Source organism: Oncorhynchus keta, chromosome 9, assembly GCF_023373465.1.
Source record: "Oncorhynchus keta strain PuntledgeMale-10-30-2019 chromosome 9, Oket_V2, whole genome shotgun sequence".
NCBI lineage: Eukaryota > Metazoa > Chordata > Actinopteri > Salmoniformes > Salmonidae > Oncorhynchus > Oncorhynchus keta.
This window is the reverse complement of record NC_068429.1, coordinates 15,345,667-15,365,377: the sequence shown is the minus strand read 5'-3', so window position 1 is coordinate 15,365,377 and position 19,711 is coordinate 15,345,667. Positions and strand designations below refer to the sequence as shown.

Below are 19,711 nucleotides of genomic sequence, written 5' to 3'. Positions count from 1 at the left end.
ATCGTGTCGCCAGAGAGGGAGAAGAAAAAGATGACTGTTTTTGATGTGCAGAGAGCAGCAAGTTGTCGTCCATAAACTACTTTCAATGTGTTCCATTTAAGAACTCAGTTTTCATAGAAAATCAGAATTGGGATCCAATTTAAAAGGGGTTGGTACTTTTGTAAGCCTGTTGGTGTGATGACAGTGGGTTCAAGTAACGTGTCACCGATATGTCCACTTGTGATGTGTAAATATGATGCCTGTGGTCATTTTCAGTTAGCAGTCTTTTTAATGGACTTACCCACATGCCATGGTCACTCCACTCATTCCACCTGGATTTAATCTGGACCACTTCATACACAATTTTCAAGCTGAATCACTCACTCACTATATTACATTCATAATGATAGTAGAACGACACACTTACAGACAACGGTAGCACTCTGTGCTCACAAAGACACCCGAGGATGAAAGAGTTGAATAGAGATTGCAGCAAACTCAACGTTTTACCCATGTACCTTGTAACACAATGGGTAATAGACCTATAGTCCCCTCACAGAGCGAGTGAGTGTCTCCCAGGACACACAACTGTTCTCCCAGTGTATTTTTCTTCCCTCACTGAGCAGTTATTATCTCCTTTCCCTGTACTGCAGTGTTAAATATATACTAGGGCTATCCTCTCACCAAAGTACCTTCTTCCAGGACATCGTTTGTTTGTGTTCTCTGAAGTTGCTATTTTCCCCACTGAGTCTAAAGAAAGGCAAAGCCTCTGGAATCTTCCAGGCTTCCATGACATTTAGTTTTATACAGAAAGTAATTGGGTAGAGTGAGGGGGAGAATAAGTCTCAAAGCTCGCTACCAACTTTCCTCTGATCTTCTCTGTCCAAGCATCTGCAAGTCAGTCTTGTTAAGCATCACGCGGATCCCATGGCTAATGAAATATGCTCTTGTCTTCTGCGGAGCGGGTGAAAAATGATATCTGCTCGACACAACCCAGCACATCAAGGTCATCCGGCTCTAGTGCAGAGATAATGATCAACCAGGCTCTTCTGAGGGAGATCTTTGTAATACAGGCCTTTTTAAATATTTAAACAGGCTGTTAATGAGATGAACCTCAATTTGATATGTATCTTGGCTTCTCAATTAGGATTCTTCATAAGAGATACTGGGAATTAGCTGATTAGGATATTGAAAGTTTGCATAGTTTCTTTGTAAAGTATGTGACACAGAACACGTAGCCTACATGTGATGTGACAATTTTTACAAATGATCCCTGCTGGGATTGAACCCACGACCTTGGTGTTGTTGGCGCCACGCTCCAACTGAGCCACTTCAGCAGTGTCTTAAAGCTGTTGGTCGGGTTGAGGGCAAAATATAAATGTCGCACAAACACTAGAGCACCTTTATGTGATAGCAACAATAACCTCATCTGAATAACCCACTACCTGTTCTGTCCCCAGCTGAGTTCCTGTGTAACTGTAGCAGCGAAGGATCTCTGGATCTAGACCGCTGCGACCGCAGCACAGGGCAGTGTGTCTGCCTGTTGGGCTACATGGGACTGCGGTGTGCTGACTGCCAGGAGGCCCACTTCAACAACGGCACCACCGGCTGCATCCCCTGTAGCTGCGACTCCTACGGTGCTCTTGGACCCCTCTGCGACAGGTGAGACTTTTCATTAATGTGTGCGTTATCAGCGTTTACCAGGTATTCCAGACAAAAGGCAAAATGTATTCCATAGCAGTGTCTTCATGGTTTATAAATTATTGCCAATGTAGTGGAGGTATCTATGGGTAAGACGTTAGGTTAGCGTGTGAAAGTTCCCCAGTTGGACCAGACCAGCAGTCTGGTCTCATGGGACAACGCTTTAGATGTTTTTACAGGTATGATAACTAAAAGGTGCGTCATCTAACATCACATTGTCTGCAGTACTATTGTCTTTCGTGTGCTCCTGCTCTACCTGTTAGACTGGTGACTCACTCCCCTGAACCCAGGGTTGTGTGCTTTAGGGCACACATCTGAAAACGTTTTTGCATCGGAAACCAGATTTGGGTGTTTATTGGACGTATCCAGGTAGTCCCTCCCTGTTTCAGTCTGTTTTCTTTCATTTGGTGCTTTATGAACTCCAAGGAAGAGGTACCAACCCCAAAACATTCCCTGGTAAAATAGAGGTTAAATAAGCGCAATGATGTCACTGCAAAGTCACGAGGCAGGGAGTTCCTTCTCTGTCTCTTCACTTGTGTGAGAAAATACTCCCTCGAGAATGTCCAAAGTTGTTGTGCCTTAGAGTGCAGTAATTGTGTGTCCCCGGGGCTATTGACCTCTGCTTGGTTTCAACTGTCATTTTTCACCTGAAAGGCAGAAGATGCTGTGTAATTTTCATAACAACTCTAATTTATCTGTAAGTCTGACACAATGGTTGGTATTTTGGGAGTTTCATTTTGACTTCCCTGGCTCCTATAGAAAGTTTTGTTTAAAGTCTATGCTTGTAGGGGTTGTTGTTTATCCGATTGGTATTGACACTGGGGAAACTGTGTACAGCGTAACTACTGAGGACTCTGAAGCTGTAATTAGAGTGTAACACACCCCACCATTCTAGTGGGGCTGTGAAGAGAAGATCAGCAGTCCGGATGAATGAATGGTGTTCCAGTTCCATTCTCTGCTTATATTGTGCGGTAGCCAGAGATTCTAACATTAATTTAATCACATCCCTTTAGTATTATCCCTGGGATCACTATTACAATCATAACCAATTCCACCAAGTTTCCTGAGTCTTTATTCCCTCCTACAAACATGTCTTTTTGTGGTGTGTGTGTGTCGGGTTGGGATGCCATACCATTCCTACATACAGTACATGCTTAAGTGTGTATTTCGGAGGGAGAGCATGCAATGGATGTGTGCATTCTATACATTGATACTATAGCATAATATCAGATGGTGTTCAAGCCCATGACCATAGACTCTCAATGTTTTTGTTTATCTCTTTAGAGTAGCTGTTTCATGTCTTCAGTTCTTGTCCCTTACTACCCCCATTGCTGATGGACCGTGTATGATGCATTGTCATGTGACACTTCTCTCCCAGGTTAATGTAGCATGAAATGAAGACCTGGGTAATGTAGACATGAAATACTTAATCAATAAGGTGCGAGGAGATGTGGTATATGGCCAATAGAACACGTCTAAGGGCTGTGCCTAAGAACACCCCTTAGACGTGGTATATTGGCCATATACCACAAACCCCAGAGGTGCCTTATTGCTATTATAAACTGGTTCGTAAAGTAATTTAGAGCAGTAAAAATAAATGTTTTGTCATATCCGTGGTATACGGTCTGATATACTACGGGTGTCAGCCAATCACAGTTCAGGGCTCGAACCACCCAGTTTATAATAAAGCTTGAATCCCTGGTCCATGACTTACTGACAGGCATCTTTACGGATCTATCAGTAAAATAGTGCAATATTGAGTTTGTTTGGAAAGAGTGGCCATCAGCGGCAGACATCAATCCCCCTGCTGTGCTTTCAGTGACCTTCTCCCGCTGTTATATTTATAAATGCCAGTGCATCTGTCAGCGTTTTTGCGCTGCCTATTTTGTCTCTGGATTGTGGACAAATTGTGAGTTCATCTCCTGAGGATGTTCTAGGATTCCTGCCCAAATGCAAACGCAGGATCAAAAAATCCCTCAGTGCAGGTGAAACACACACACACACAAACAGTAGCATATCCTTTTTCCTGCCCAAGCAATCTCAGGTTCTATCTCAAGGCCTGTGAATAAAGGTTGTCACGTTCGGAAGATGCCACTGTAGTCATGATTGGAAAACTCAATGATGGCAGGAAAGTTCAGGATTCAGTCATTCCCTGCCAAGAAAACAGCTAGTCCCTGTGTAGCAACAGCAACTCCGAAGTAAACTGTTTTCATAACCTTGCTGTTGTGCCAAAATGAAAAGAAAAATGCTCAGCTTTCCTCAGCGGTGGACAAAGTTGGGAAACTGTTGAAATTGGTACTCTCCTACATTCCTGGCTGACCCGCCTGCACGGTAAAGGAATGTCGATGAGACCAGAGAGTGGCTGAGCTCCACAGAACCTCACTATACCACAGAACATTACTATACCACAGAACATTACTATACCACAGAACATTACTATACCACAGAACATTACTATACCACAGAACATTACTATACATTTACATTTAAGTCATTTAGCAGACGCTCTTATCCAGAGCGACTTACAAATTGGTGCATACACCTTATGACAACCAGTGGAACAGCCACTTGCATCTAAATCTTGTTGGGGGGTGAGAAGGATTACTTACCCTTACTTACCCTATCCTAGGTATTCCTTGAAGAGGTGGGGTTTCAGGTGTCTCCGGAAGGTGGTGATTGACTCCGCTGTCCTGGCGTCGTGAGGGAGTTTGTTCCACCATTGGGGGCCAGAGCAGCGAACAGTTTTGACTGGGCTGAGCGGGAACTGTACTTCCTCAGTGGTAGGGAGGCGAGCAGGCCAGAGGTGGATGAACGCAGTGCCCTTGTTTGGGTGTAGGGCCTGATCAGAGCCTGGAGGTACTGAGGTGCCGTTCCCCTCACAGCTCCGTAGGCGAGCACCATGGTCTTGTAGCGGATGCGAGCTTCAACTGGAAGCCAGTGGAGAGAGCGGAGGAGCGGGGTGACGTGAGAGAACTTGGGAAGGTTGAACACCAGACGGGCTGCGGCGTTCTGGATGAGTTGTAGGGGTTTAATGGCACAGGCAGGGAGCCCAGCCAACAGCGAGTTGCAGTAATCAAGATGGGAGATGACAAGTGCCTGGATTAGGACCTGCGCCGCTTCCTGTGTGAGGCAGGGTCGTACTCTGCGGATGTTGTAGAGCATGAACCTACAGGAACGGGACACCGCCTTGATGTTAGTTGAGAACGTCAGGGTGTTGTCCAGGATCACGCCAAGGTTCTTAGCGCTCTGGGAGGAGGACACAATGGAGTTGTCAACCGTGATGGCGAGATCATGGAACGGGCAGTCCTTCCCCGGGAGGAAGAGGAGCTCTGTCTTGCTGAGGTTCAGCTTGAGGTGGTGATCCGTCATCCACACTGATATGTCTGCCAGACATGCAGAGATGCGATTCGCCACCTGGTCATCAGAAGGGGGAAAGGAGAAGATTAATTGTGTGTCGTCTGCATAGCAATGATAGGAGAGACCATGTGAGGTTATGACAGAGCCAAGTGACTTGGTGTATAGCGAGAATAAGAGAGGGCCTAGAACAGAGCCCTGGGGGACACCAGTGGTGAGAGCGCGTGGTGAAGAGACAGATTCTCGCCACGGCACCTGGTAGGAGCGACCTGTCAGGTAGGACGCAATCCAAGCGTGGGCCGCGCCGGAGATGCCCAACTCGGAGAGGGTGGAGAGGAGGATCTGATGGTTCACAGTATCGAAGGCAGCCGATAGGTCTAGAAGGATGAGAGCAGAGGAGAGAGAGTTAGCTTTAGCAGTGCGGAGCGCCTCCGTGATACAGAGAAGAGCAGTCTCAGTTGAATGACTAGTCTTGAAACCTGACTGATTTGGATCAAGAAGGTCATTCTGAGAGAGATAGCGGTAGAGCTGGCCAAGGACGGCACGCTCAAGAGTTTTGGAGAGAGAAGGGATACTGGTCTGTAGTTGTTGACATCGGAGGGATCGAGTGTAGGTTTTTTCAGAAGGGGTGCAACTCTCGCTCTCTTGAAGACGGGAGGGACGTAGCCAGCGGTCAGGGATGAGTTGATGAGCGAGGTGAGGTAAGGGAGAAGGTCTCCGGAAATGGTCTGGAGAAGAGAGGAGGGGATAGGGTCAAGCGGGCAGGTTGTTGGGCGGCCGGCCGTCACAAGACGCGAGATTTCATCTGGAGAGAGAGGGGAGAAAGAGGTCAGAGCATAGGGTAGGGCAGTGTGAGCAGAACCAGCGGTGTCGTTTGACTTAGCAAACGAGGATCGGATGTCATCGACCTTCTTTTCAAAATGGTTGACGAAGTCATCTGCAGAGAGGGAGGAGGGGGGAGGATTCAGGAGGGAGGAGAAGGTGGCAAAGAGCTTCCTAGGGTTAGAGGCAGATGCTTGGAATTTAGAATGGTAGAAAGTGGCTTTAGCAGCAGAGACAGAGGAGGAAAATGTAGAGAGGAGGGAGTGAAAGGATGCCAGGTCCGCAGGGGCGAGTTTTCCTCCATTTCCGCTCGGCTGCCCGGAGCCCTGTTCTGTGAGCTCGCAATGAGTCGTCGAGCCACGGAGCGGGAGGGGAGGACCGAGCCGGCCTGGAGGATAGGGGACATAGAGAGTCAAAGGATGCAGTAAGGGAGGAGAGGAGGGTTGAGGAGGCAGAATCAGGAGATAGGTTGGAGAAAGTTTGAGCAGAGGGAAGAGATGATAGGATGGAAGAGGAGAGAGTAGCGGGGAGAGAGAGCGAAGGTTGGGACGGCGCGATACCATCCGAGTAGGGGCAGTGTGGGAAGTGTTGGATGAGAGCGAGAGGGAAAAGGATACAAGGTAGTGGTCGGAGACTTGGAGGGAGTTGCAATGAGGTTAGTGGAAGAACAGCATCTAGTAAAGATGAGGTCAAGCGTATTGCCTGCCTTGTGAGTAGGGGGAAGGTGAGAGGGTGAGGTCAAAAGAGGAGAGGAGTGGAAAGAAGGAGGCAGAGAGGAATGAGTCAAAGGTAGACGTGGGGAGGTTAAAGTCGCCCAGGACTGTGAGAGGTGAGCCGTCCTCAGGAAAGGAGCTTATCAAGGCATCAAGCTCATTGATGAACTCTCCGAGGGAACCTGGAGGGCGATAAATGATAAGGATTTTAAGCTTGAAAGGGCTGGTAACTGTGACAGCATGGAATTCAAAGGAGGCAATAGACAGATGGGTAAGGGGAGAAAGAGAGAAAGACCACTTGGGAGAGATGAGGATCCCGGTGCCACCACCCCGCTGACCAGAAGCTCTCGGGGTGTGCGAGAACACGTGGGCGGACGAGGAGAGAGCAGTAGGAGTAGCAGTGTTATCTGTGGTGATCCATGTTTCCGTCAGTGCCAAGAAGTCAAGGGACTGGAGGGAGGCATAGGCTGAGATGAACTCTGCCTTGTTGGCCGCAGATCGGCAGTTCCAGAGGCTACCGGAGACCTGGAACTCCACGTGGGTCGTACGCGCTGGGACCACCAGATTAGGGTGGTCGCGGCCACGCGGTGTGGAGCGTTTGTATGGTCTGTGCAGAGAGGAGAGAACAGGGATAGACAGACACATAGTTGACAGGCTACAAAAAAGGCTACGCTAATGCAAGGAAATTGGAATGACAAGTGGACTACACGTCTCGAATATACCACAGAACCTCACTATACCACAGAACATTACTATACCACAGAACCTTACTATACCACAGAACATTACTATACCACAGAACCTCACTATACCACAGAACCTCACTATACCACAGAACCTCACTATACCACAGAACCTCACTATACCACAGAACATTACTATACCACAGAACCTCACTATACCACAGAACCTCACTATACCACAGAACCTCACTATACCACAGAACCTCACTATACCACAGAACATTACTATACCACAGAACATTACTATACCACAGAACCTCACTATACCACAGAACCTCACTATACCACAGAACCTTACTATACCACAGAACCGTACTATACCACAGAACATTACTATACCACAGAACCTCACTATACCACAGAACCTCACTATACCACAGAGACCTCACTATACCACAGAACCTCACTATACCACAGAACCTCACTATACCACAGAACCTTACTATACCACAGAACCTCACTATACCACAGAACATTACTATACCACAGAACCTCACTATACCACAGAACCTCACTATACCACATAATCTCACTATACCACAGAATCTCACTATACCACAGAACCTCACTATACCACAGAACCTCACTATACCACATAACCTTACTATACCACAGAACTTCACTATACCACAGAACATTACTATACCACAAGAACATTTCTATACCACAGAACCTCACTATACCACAGAACATTACTATACCACAGAACCTCACTATACCACAGAACATTACTATACCACAGAACATTACTATACCACAGAACATTACTATACCACAGAACCTCACTATACCACAGAACCTCACTATAGCACAGACCATTACTATACCACAGAACCTTACTATACCACAGAACCCCACTATACCACAGAACATTACGATACCAAAGAACCTCACTATACCACAGAAAATGACTATACCACAGAACCTCACCATACCACAGAACCTCACTATACCAAGCAACATCACCATACCACAGAATCTCACTATAGCACAGAACATTACTATACCACAGAACCTCACCGTACCACAGAACCTCACTATACCAAGCATCATCACTATACCACAGGGTTGAACAGTGAATGGCAACAAATTGACAGCCAAAGTGGGAAGGCAGTCAGAAGTATGTTATATAAGTACAGTGCAAGTCAAGACTCCAAAAGTCAAGGCTCAACCTTTGTGACACATAGAATGGAAAAATATGTAGACAAAGTTCAAACAGGAGCCTGCATCGTATTGTATCTGTATCCATCGATCATCTGCCCCATAACACTATCGCTATGCCCCCAGCGAGCGACTGTGTTCACTCCAGTACTACTGTACTCTCGGGACCTTTCAATGTCGACCACCCCCATACCCTGTCTCGGTTTCCCAGGGGATCCCTCCCAGACACACTCATACTCTGTTGCTTTTGTCTATTGGCTTATCAACATATTTGTTGTTGTACTAGGTAAACTGGAAAAGAGGGTCTGCAAAAATTACTATAGTGTTTATGGGGAAGTATTCCTGCTGTCCTGAAACGGTTCCTCTTTAAAGTTCTGGCTTTCTTCACTGCAACTGAGAACTTCTCCATCCAGCCTCAAGATGAACCATCTCAAGGGACTTCAGATTGGCTAACAACCATAGTAGTTGGGGTTCATAGGGCCCTATAAAATCCTTTTAAATTTCTTCCCAAATTTCATTGGATTATTTCCAGGTTTGTTTCCCCCCTTTTTAAAAATGTTTTATGTATATATTTTTTGCTCTCTAAATCATTCTTTTTAATGTGGAATATCCAATTTAATTGTTTTTCTAAGTCCACAACAATGCTTAAACCACATCTGAGGACCACTTTTGAAAAAATATTTAGAATTTGGGGTCTTGTTACCCTTTAATTCCAGTCTGCACCAAGCAAAAGGCTGTTGGTTAGTGGTGTTTTTGTAGTGCACATATGATGATAGAGTTAGCAAAACAAATATCCATTGGATTGATAATCATATCCTTCTGCCAGGTAAGCATAGGCTACTTTATAGTTATCATTTTAATTGAGAAGGTTTTTGGGAAAGCCTTTCCATCTCCCAGAAGATTTTTCATTAGCATCATCACAAACGGCTACACGAACTGGTAGCTGCTCCGTGCACCACACATACAGGTGGAATTCTCATTGCCTCTTCAGTAAGTTACAGGAAATACGAATCACTGACGCGTTATGTCTTATGATAAACCTGGGCAAACTATTTCATTTTCAATATATTTAGTTGGTTCCCTATTAAGTTTGATTTTTTTTTTTTTAAATATTGCTGAATTCCGTTTTGTCTGAATTCCATCCGCATTCTCCGTATCTCGGATGTTTCTGTTTTTCAACCAGGCAATAGGGTAGGAGGGATGAAAAAGTGCCGTGGCATCTTTCTGGATACTGTGTACTGTCTGCAACCCTTCCTCTATCTATCTGCAGTGGGAAAAGGGGGGCTTGGAAGCCCGATTCCTGATGTACTGAGCTCATTGACATGGAATGGGTATGACCTTGGTTTGACAGAGCCAATAGAAATGGAAGACCTGAAACCCGGGACAACTGCTGCAACATTCATAAAGGCTAATCAACCTACAGTTGAAGTCGGAAGTTTACATACACTTAGGTCGGAGACATTAAAACTTGTTTTTCAACCACTCCACAAATTTCTTGTTAACCAACTATAGTTTTGGAAAGTCAGTTAGGACATCTACTTTGTGCATGACACAAGTAATTTTTCCAACAATTGTTTACAGACAGATTATTTCACTTATAATTCACTGTATCACAATTCCAGTGGGTCAGAAGTTTACATGCACTTAGTTGACTGTGCCTTTAAACAGCTTGGAAATTCCAGAAAATTATGTCATGGCTTTAGAAGCTTCTGATAGGCTAATTGACATCATTTGAGTCAATTGGAGGTGTACCTGTGGATGTATTTCAAGGCCTAACTTCCGCCTCTTTGCTTGACATCATGGGAAAATCAAAAGAAATCACTCAAGACCTCAGAAAAACAATTGTAGACCTCCACAAGTCTGTTTCATCCTTGGGAGCAATTTCCAAATGCCTGAAGGTACCACGTTCATCTGTACAAACGATAGTACGCAAACGATAGTACGCAAACACCATGTGACCACGCAGCCGTCATACTGCTCAGGAAGGAGACAACTACTTTGGTGCGAAAAGTGCAAATCAATCCCAGAAGAACAGCAAAGGACCTTGTGAAGATGCTGGAGGAAACAGGTACGCACACATCTATATCCACAGTAAAACAAGTCCTATATCGACATAACCTGAAAGGCCGCTCAGCAAGGAAGAAGCCACTGCTCCAAATAAAAAAGCCAGACTACGGTTTTCAACTGCAGACGGGGACAAAGAACGTACTTTTTGGAGAAATGTGCCCTGGTCCGATAAAACAGAAATAGAACCGTTTGGCCAAAATGACCATCGTTATGTTTGGAGGAAAAATTGCGAGACTCTCAAGCTGAAGAACACCATCCCAACCGTGAAGGACAGTGGTGGCAGCATCATGTTGTGGGGATGTTTTGCTGCAGGAGGGACTGGTGCACTTCACAAACTAGATGGCATTATGAGGGGGGGAAATTATGTGGATATATTGAAGCAACATCTCAAGACATCAGTCAGGAAGTTAAAGCTTGGACGCAAATGGGTCTTCCAAATGGACAACGACCCCAAGCCTACTTCCAAAGTTGTGGCAAAATGGCTTAAGGACAACAAAGTCAAGGTATTGGAGTGACCATCACAAACCCTGACCTCAATCCTATAGAAAATTTGTGGGCAGAACAGAAAGCGTGTGCGAGCAAGGAGGCCTACATACCTGACTCAGTTACACCAGCTCTGTCAGGAGGAATGGGCCAAAATTCACCCAACTTATTGTGGGAAGCTTGTGGAAGGCTACCCAAAATGTTTGACCCAAGTTAAACAATTTAAAGGCAATGCTACCAAATACTAATTGAGTGTATGTAAACTTCTGACACACTGGGAATGTGATGAAAGAAATAAAAGCTGAAATAAATTATTCTCTCTACTATTATTCTGACATTTCACATTCTTAAAATAAAGTGGTGATCCTAACTGACCTAAGAGGGCATTTTTACAAGGATTAAAATTCAGGAATTGTGAAAAACAAGAGTTTAAATGTATTTGGCTAAGGTGTATGTAAACTTCTGACTTCAACTGTATATAAACAGACATTCACACAATCATGCGTAAACTCCCTCTCTTGCTCTCACACACGTGCACACACGCGCACACCTGCAGACACACGCACACGCCTGCACACACGCGCACGCCAGCACACACACACACACACACACACACACACACACACACACACACATGCAGCAATTTATCTGAATGAGATGCGCAATTATCTCCTATCATTCAAATCCATCTTTATCTGGTTGTAAATCAAGTAACCTTTTGACAGTTTGATAATGGGATGTTGGTTACCCTGTCAAAGCCACTTTAATACTCTGGGCCAAGAACGCAGGAGGGAATACATCCCTTTAACTTTATAACCCCCCCAAAACAAATGTAAAAAATAATGATAACGACTCTTGAGGAAGATGTTATTTAGTTGGATGCAGTGGCTGGTGCTCTCTGAGGAACTTAAGAGCAGGAAGCTCTCTCTGTTCATTAGAGATACCTACCACGGAGTGTGGTGACACATAATGGAAATGTGAGAGGTTGCTTAGCAACTGCAGCGTGGATGGAACCCCCCCCAGTAAAGTGTTAATGTGACAAGCAGATGAGGAAATTTGTCCAGGGAAGCAAGAAAGTGGGAAGGACGGTGAACGAGGAGGGGTATGGGGGTTGCAGTAGACCACCATCTGTGAGCCAAACCCCACTGTCTCTGTATTGGGAGAGAGAGTGAAAGTGTGTGTGTATTGGGGGTGGGGTTCGAACACCACCAGGGTCAATCAGAATTAGGTCATTGAACAATCGGTTAATGCACATGGCTTTGCATTGAACACAGTGGGCAGTATTGCAGTACATTTACAATGGCCTCAGCTCAAATACCACCATAGTATGTTGGCATGTAACATGTACACTGAACAAAAATATAAATATAAATGCAACATGTAAAGGACCAAATAAACCAACATGTTGGTCCTATGTTTCACAAAAATATTATTTGGCATGCAATTGGCATGCTGACTGCAGGAATGTCCACCAGAGCTGTTGCCAGAGAATTTGTTAATTTCTCTACCATAAGCCGCCTTCGACGTCGTTTTAGAGAATTGGGCAGCCCGTCCAACCGGCCTTACAACCGCAGACCACTTGTAACCACGCCAGCCCAGAACCTCCACATCCGGCTTCTTCACCTACGGGATTGTCAAGGGGTGGGTGCTGAGGAGTATTTCTGTCTGTAATAAATATTCTGATTGACTGGGCCTGGCACCCAGAGGGTGGCCTCGCTCCTATGCCCTCCCAGGCCCCTGCCCAGTCATGTGGAATCTATAGATTAGGGCCTAACGAATTTACTACAATTGACTGATTTCCTTATATGAACTGTAACTCAGCAATGTCTTTGAAATTGTTACATGTTGTGTTTTTATATTTTGTTCAATAATAAAATGCCAATTAAACTCTTGTTAGAAGTTTCATCCCCCATTGGATGTCTGTGGTTGTTGACCCCTACATTAAAGCATAGCTAAATTGTGTTTAGTGTCTTGCACCCCGTGCACATATTTAGTCTGGGTATCACATTCTGAGCAGTGGGTCAGATTGTGAGAACACCACAACCAGACACACAGCCAAGCTCCTTATAGCCCCCTCCCACACACACAGTTGGCCTTTCCTCCATGTATGCGGTTCATGTGGCGGGCTGACTGGCAGCTAGGCAAGCATGCAGGCTTCCCTGACCCACATGAGTTTGTCTCAGTGCATGTTTCCAGAAGTGGGAGGGTCTGTGGGGAGAGAGATGGGGAATATGGTTCTGATGGAACATTGAACAACAATGACTGAAACTGTGGCACTAGTCCTTTTTATTAATGGTGCCCAATCAGCTGAATTGAATTGGATTTAGCTGCTGTTATCTTTGGGTGTAGATGTCATTTGTCCTTTTTAGGAAAGCTCAAATGTTTGTTTGCTTGTCATCTAGCTTTGCATTAGAGGAAAGTATTAGCCTGTGTAGGTGAATTGCTTCATCGTCATTAAAGGCGTCCACATACATAGGTTTGGTTTGCTCCTAGCAGAACTCGGGTAGGCGGCACGAATGTCTGCTCGCTTACTCCCAAAAGACCTTCGCTTGAAAAATGCCAATATTACTTCCTCAAATTTTTCAGAATGAATCTTAAGATAAATCAAGAAATCTGTAATTTGGACCTTTTTACAGAGGTCTTGCTTGCAGAATTTTACATCGAACTACGATGTTTGGTGCAGTATTTGTCAGGTGAAAAAATGTGCATGAAAACTATTAGTCTCTCGTTGAATGACAACAAACATTTAATTGAAGAGTCCTGTCCATAATTCCTACTCTTACTAGGAGTAGTTCTGTTGAACAATCACTGACGAAGGGACATAGGTATCGGCTACTGAACTTTGACTTCAAGAAAAATGTTTGCTCAAACAGCCAGAAAAACACAAATGCAATAAAAACATCAACATTTCGTCATAAAAATGCACAAACTGTTTAGACTGGGAAGCAGGTGAAAGGCTTAGGTATTCATAATATAATGTTGTGTGTACCAAAAATCATGTTTTCATGAATCAAGGGTAGGTGAGAGTGGAGCCTTTTCTTACATTTGGCATCACTCGTCAAAGGAAATATACTCTTCTTTCTATCAAAGATATCTACATATATTTCAGGATGTTGTGTATCCCTGGAAACAACCAGAATTCATGTAAACATAGGGGTCTCTTAGCACAACTGTGTACTTTGTTAAACACTTTTAACATAGACCCATACCTCTTTTTTTTTAAATGGGTATGTGTTCACGCCAGTGCATATCCACTCACCTCTCTATTACCATGGAAGCCCATTACAAATGCCTACTCTCATAACTGGACCTATAACGCCCATGGTGCTTCAGAAATCTCCATCTCAAGGTCTTGACTGCTGGCGTCATGGGGAGTGCAGTGATGATGGGACGTGCTGAGTCCAGAATATCATATTACCATATAAATCATTGCTCCCCACTTTTGAGATGGGCCCCCTGTAGCTTACTGTCAGCTCCCTCTCTCCTCGTGGCCGTGCAGTAGTCTTCAGCACCACTCAGTTCCCTCTCTCCTCGTGGCCGTGCAGTAGTCTTCAGCACCACTCAGTTCCCTCTCTCCTCGTGGCCGTGCAGTAGTCTTCAGCACCACTCAGTTCCCTCTCTCCTCGTGGCCGTGCAGTAGTCTTCAGCACCACTCAGTTCCCTCTGAAGGTTTTGTTGCTTCAAGGCACAAACCCCAAAACAAAGGCTTCTTCTCTGGTCAGTGGTGGCGCATTGAGACGGAGCTGTTTTTCCTCTTTGCCATTGAAGTGGTGGGGAGATTTGAAGAAAGGAGAATACATAATGTAAGCACTGCAGTTGAACGGTGACTGAACAGTTCTTGTCAAGTGCTTCTCTGCATAATGTTTTCTACTTTTGGCAGACAGCTACATTCAACAGAGCACAGTATGCAGTAGACCTGTTGAACTAAGTGAGAAATCTTTCTAAACAAACTTTTTGTGTGAAATGTGCCCCGAATGGGGCGGGAGCAGCTGTCTGCTGCCCTTTTGAACTCTAGACTGGATATGGTGTAAAATACAAGACATCAGAAACCTGTCATAACAGGTCACTAGGCTTGGGCGGTATCCAGATTGTCATACCTTCATACTGACCTTGTCGTACATGTCGATCCAGAATATCCCAAGCATGCTCAATGGTTGACATGTCTGGTGAGTATGCAGGCCAGGGAAGAACTGGGACATTGTCAGCTTCCAGGAATTGTGTACAGATCCTTGCGACATGGGGCCGTGCATTATCATGCTGAAACGTGAGGTGATGGCGTTGGATGAATGGCACAACAATGGGCCTCAGGATTTCGTCACGGGTCTCCATGCATTAAAATTACCATCGATTTAAAATGCAATTGTGTTCGTTGTCCATAGCTTATGCCTGCCCATGCCGTAACCCTCCGCCACCATGGAGCACTCTGTTCACAACAGAGTGCCAAATTCTGTAAAACGATGTTGGAGACGCCTTATGGTAGAGAAATTAACATTTAAATTCTCTGGCAATAGCTCTAGTGGACATTCCTGCAGTCTCCATGATTATTGCATGCGTCATAGAAAACTTGAGACGTCTGTGGCATTGTGTGACAAAACTGCACATTTTAGAGTGGCCTTTTATGGTGCACATGTGCTGGGGATCATGCTGTTTAATCATATTCTTGATATGCCACACCTGCCAGGTCTATGGATTATCTTGACAAAGGACAAATGCTCACTAACATTGATGTAAACAAATTTGTACCCACAATTTGAATGAAATTAACCTTTTGTGTATATGGAACATTTCTGGGATCTTTTATTTAATCTCATGAGACATGAGACCAACACTTTACATGTTGCGTTTATATTTTTGTTCAGTGTTTGCAGGACAGGCATCCCAGCTCATAAAGTTATACAAGTAACTACAAGCGAAGTTTGATTTTGGAAGAAGCTTGACTCTAGATGGCTAACTAGCTACTAAATTAGCAAACCAAATGCACAACTGCAGAGCATTTAGCACATTTTTTAGCACATTTTTAAACAGTTAACTTAATAGTTATAAGAGAACTAGCTGGCAAACATTAAGTTGTGAATTCCATACTGTAACTGGATCACCTAGCGCGTGCTGCACAACAGTGAGTGACTCACAAGGCTCCGGTCTCTCGTGTGCTTGTAAACAAACACCAGATGACTGGGACTAGTGGTAAGCTTCATAATGCAACATTTTTTGACAGGTGAAATGAACAACGCAATCTTTATCACATAATGTATTGCACAAGTTAACTGCAGGTATTTACTTAAAAAGTAGCTGCAAATATTCACATTTATTTAAAAAATACAACTATTGGACAAACCATCTTGTGGCTATATCCAAATACCTCGGTATACGGTATACCGCCCAAGCCTACAGGCCACGTCTCAACCTTGAACGGGTCACGTCTCAACCTTGAACGGGTCACGTCCTCCCCCTCTGCCTCGTGGGCATTATTCCAGTTTTACCACTCTTAGTTTCTTAGTTTTAATACTGTTTCCTTTTAACATGAGACTTCAAGGTAAGAGGTTTTAGGTTGTAGTTGATATAGTGTTTATAGGACTATTTCTCTCTCTCTACCATTTGTATTTCATATACCTTTGACTATTGGATGTTCTTATAGGCACTATAGTATTGCCAATATAACAGTATAGCTTCCGTCCCTCTCCTCGCCCCTACCTGGGTTCGAACCAGGAACACATCGACAACAGCCACACTTGAAGCAGCGTTACCCATCGCTCCACAAAAGCCGCGGCCCTTGCAGAGCAAGGGGAGTAACTACTCCAAGGCTCAGCGCGAGTGACTTTTGAAACGCTATTAGCGCGCAACCCGCTAACTAGCTAGCCATTTCACATCGGTTAAACCAGCCATTAGGCTGATAGGCTTGAAGTCATAAACAGCGCTGTGCTTGCGAAGAGCTGCTGGCAAAACCCACAAAAGTTCTGTTTGAATGAATGCTAACGAGCCTGCTGCTGCCTACCATCGCTCAGTCAAACTACTCTATCAAATCATAGACTTAATTATAACATAACACACAGAAATACAAGCCTTTCATCATTAATATGGTCGAATCCGGAAACTATCATTTAGAAAACAAAACGTTTATTATTTCAGTGAAATACGGAACCGTTCGGTATTTCATATAACGGGTGGCATCCATAAGTCTAAATATTATTGTTACATTGCACGACCTTCAATGTTATGTCATAATTACGTAAAATTCTGGAAAATTAGTTCGCAATTAGCCAGGCTGCCCAAACTGTTGCATATACCCTGACTCTGCGTGCAATGAACGCAAGAGAAGTGACACAATTTCACCTGGTTAATATTGCCTGCTAACCTGGATTTATTTTAGCTAAATATGCAGGTTTAAAAATATATACTTCTGTGTATTGATTTTAAGAAAGGCATTGGTGTTTATGATTAGGTACAGTCGTCCAACGATTGTTTTTTTCCCGCAAATGCGCTTTTATTAAATCATCCCCCAGCATTGCATTGATTATATGCAACGCAGGACACGCTAGATAAACTAGTAATATCATCAACCATGTGTAGTTATAACTAGTGATTATGATTGATTGTTTTTTATAAGATAAGTTTAATGCTAGCTAGCAACTTACCTTCAGCTTCTACTGCAGCTTCTACTGCATTTGCGTAACAGGCACGCTCCTCGTGGAGTCCAATGAGAGGCAGGTGGTTAGAGCGTTGGACTAGTTAACTTTAAGTTTGCAAGAAAGGATCCCCCGAGCTGACAAGGTGAAACTCTGTCGTTCTGCCCCTGAACAAGGCAATTAACACACCGTTCCTAGGCCGTCATTGAAAATAAGAATGTGTTCTTAACTGACTTGCCTAGTTTAATTTTTTAAAAGTTTTTTAAATCGGCACCCAAAAATACAGATTTCCGATTTGTTATGAAAACTTGAAATCGGCCCTAATTAATCGGCCATTCCGATTAATCGGTCGACCTCTAATCTCCATCCATCTTTTTTTCTCTGTCCTTCTGTGTTTTTTTTTGCTGTCTCTCTCCACTCTAGCACTGCATCTCCCTTAATACTCGAGCCAGCTAAATGCTGACAGTGGTGACGGCACTTTGACAAAGGTGGTAATTCTTTCAGGCGCCTGAATAAAGTGGTATCCAGGCTTTCCTGTATGGACCAGTCAATGCACAAGGAGCTCAGTGGGCCCAAACTGTTGAAGACGGATGGAGGACATTTTGAAGAGAAAACATTGATCGTATCCATGAGCCTATGGTTGTGCACGTCTTTGATGTACGGCTGTTGTGTGTCTGTGTGCGTGTCACCTTGCATGCACGCTGTGTGTGTGTGTGTGTGTGTGTGTGTGTGTGTGTGTGTGTGTGTGTGTGTGTGTGTGTGTGTGTGTGTGTGTGTGTGTGTGTGTGTGTGATTAAGAGCGTGAGTGCACGCACATGGGAGATGCTGTAGTCGTGTGACTCCCAGCCTCACCCCCTCATCTGTTCCCAGTTGGTGGCAAATTAATTCCAGGTGATCCCAACATCCTTCCCAACTACCAAGGTTGTTTCACCAAGAATTCGATCTCCCTACAGAATTCTGCAACCTATCCAGATTGCTCACTTCCTGCACTGAGATATAATATTTATACTGAAATTGAAGCGGCTATTACAGGGTACTTGGTGGTCTCCATCTCAAATGTCACCTTCCTTGCCCACCCTGGTAGATGGAAACTTCAGGGGTAATAAAGATAATTCCTGCCTGCCTAATTAAATGTATAATTCAGTGAAATGATGTATTATATATTTTACTGAACTATCAGTTCTCAGACTAGGTGATGTTCTGTTATTCCCTGTAGCTCATAATGGCTCTTTCCAGAAAATTCCCCAGAAACCTCCCATCAACGGTTTCTACTGAAAAGAGGAAATGTTGTTTTGCCATGACGTAGTCCTATTCATAAATACTTTTCAGCAGGCGAGGATATTCTTTCAGCATGGCGAGGATATTCTTTCAGCATGGCGAGGATATTCTTTCAGCAGGCGAGGATATTCTTTCAGCAGGCGAGGATATTCTTTCAGCAGGCGAGGACATTCTTTCAGCAGGCGAGGATATTCTTTCAGCAGGCGAGGATATTCTTTCAGCATGGCGAGGACATTCTTTCAGCAGGCGAGGATATTCTTTCAGCAGGCGAGGATATTCTTTCAGCAGGCGAGGATATTCTTTCAGCAGGTGAGGATATTCTTTCAGCAGGCGAGGATATTCTTTCAGCAGGCGAGGATATTCTTTCAGCATGGCGAGGATATTCTTTCAGCAGGCGAGGATATTCTTTCAGCATGGCGAGGATATTCTTTCAGCAGGCGAGGATATTCTTTCAGCATGGCGAGGACATTCTTTCAGCAGGCGAGGATATTCTTTCAGCAGGCGAGGATATTCTTTCAGCAAGCGAGGATATTCTTTCAGCATGGCGAGGACATTCTTTCAGCAGGCGAGGATATTCTTTCAGCATGGCGAGGACATTCTTTCAGCAGGCGAGGATATTCTTTCAGCATGGCGAGGACATTCTTTCAGCAGGCGAGGATATTCTTTCAGCAGGCGAGGATATTCTTTCAGCAGGCGAGGATATTCTTTCAGCATGGCGAGGATATTCTTTCAGCAGGCGAGGATATTCTTTCAGCATGGCGAGGATATTCTTTCAGCAGGCGAGGAT

The 19,711-nt window shown here is 44.5% G+C and overlaps 1 protein-coding gene across 4 annotated transcripts in view; it reads left to right on the top strand.

Annotated features, from left to right (window-relative positions):
- si:dkey-220k22.1 (multiple epidermal growth factor-like domains protein 9) overlaps window positions 1–19,711 on the top strand; it is a 93,130-nt gene that overhangs the window by 8,493 nt on the left and 64,926 nt on the right. For all 4 annotated transcript variants that reach the window (XM_052525286.1, XM_052525283.1, XM_052525285.1 and 1 more), the window contains one exon: window positions 1,440–1,641. In XM_052525286.1, coding sequence (XP_052381246.1) covers window positions 1,532–1,641 — 110 coding nt within the window. In that variant the 5' untranslated portion in view covers window positions 1,440–1,531. The remainder of the gene's footprint in view (window positions 1–1,439; window positions 1,642–19,711) is intronic.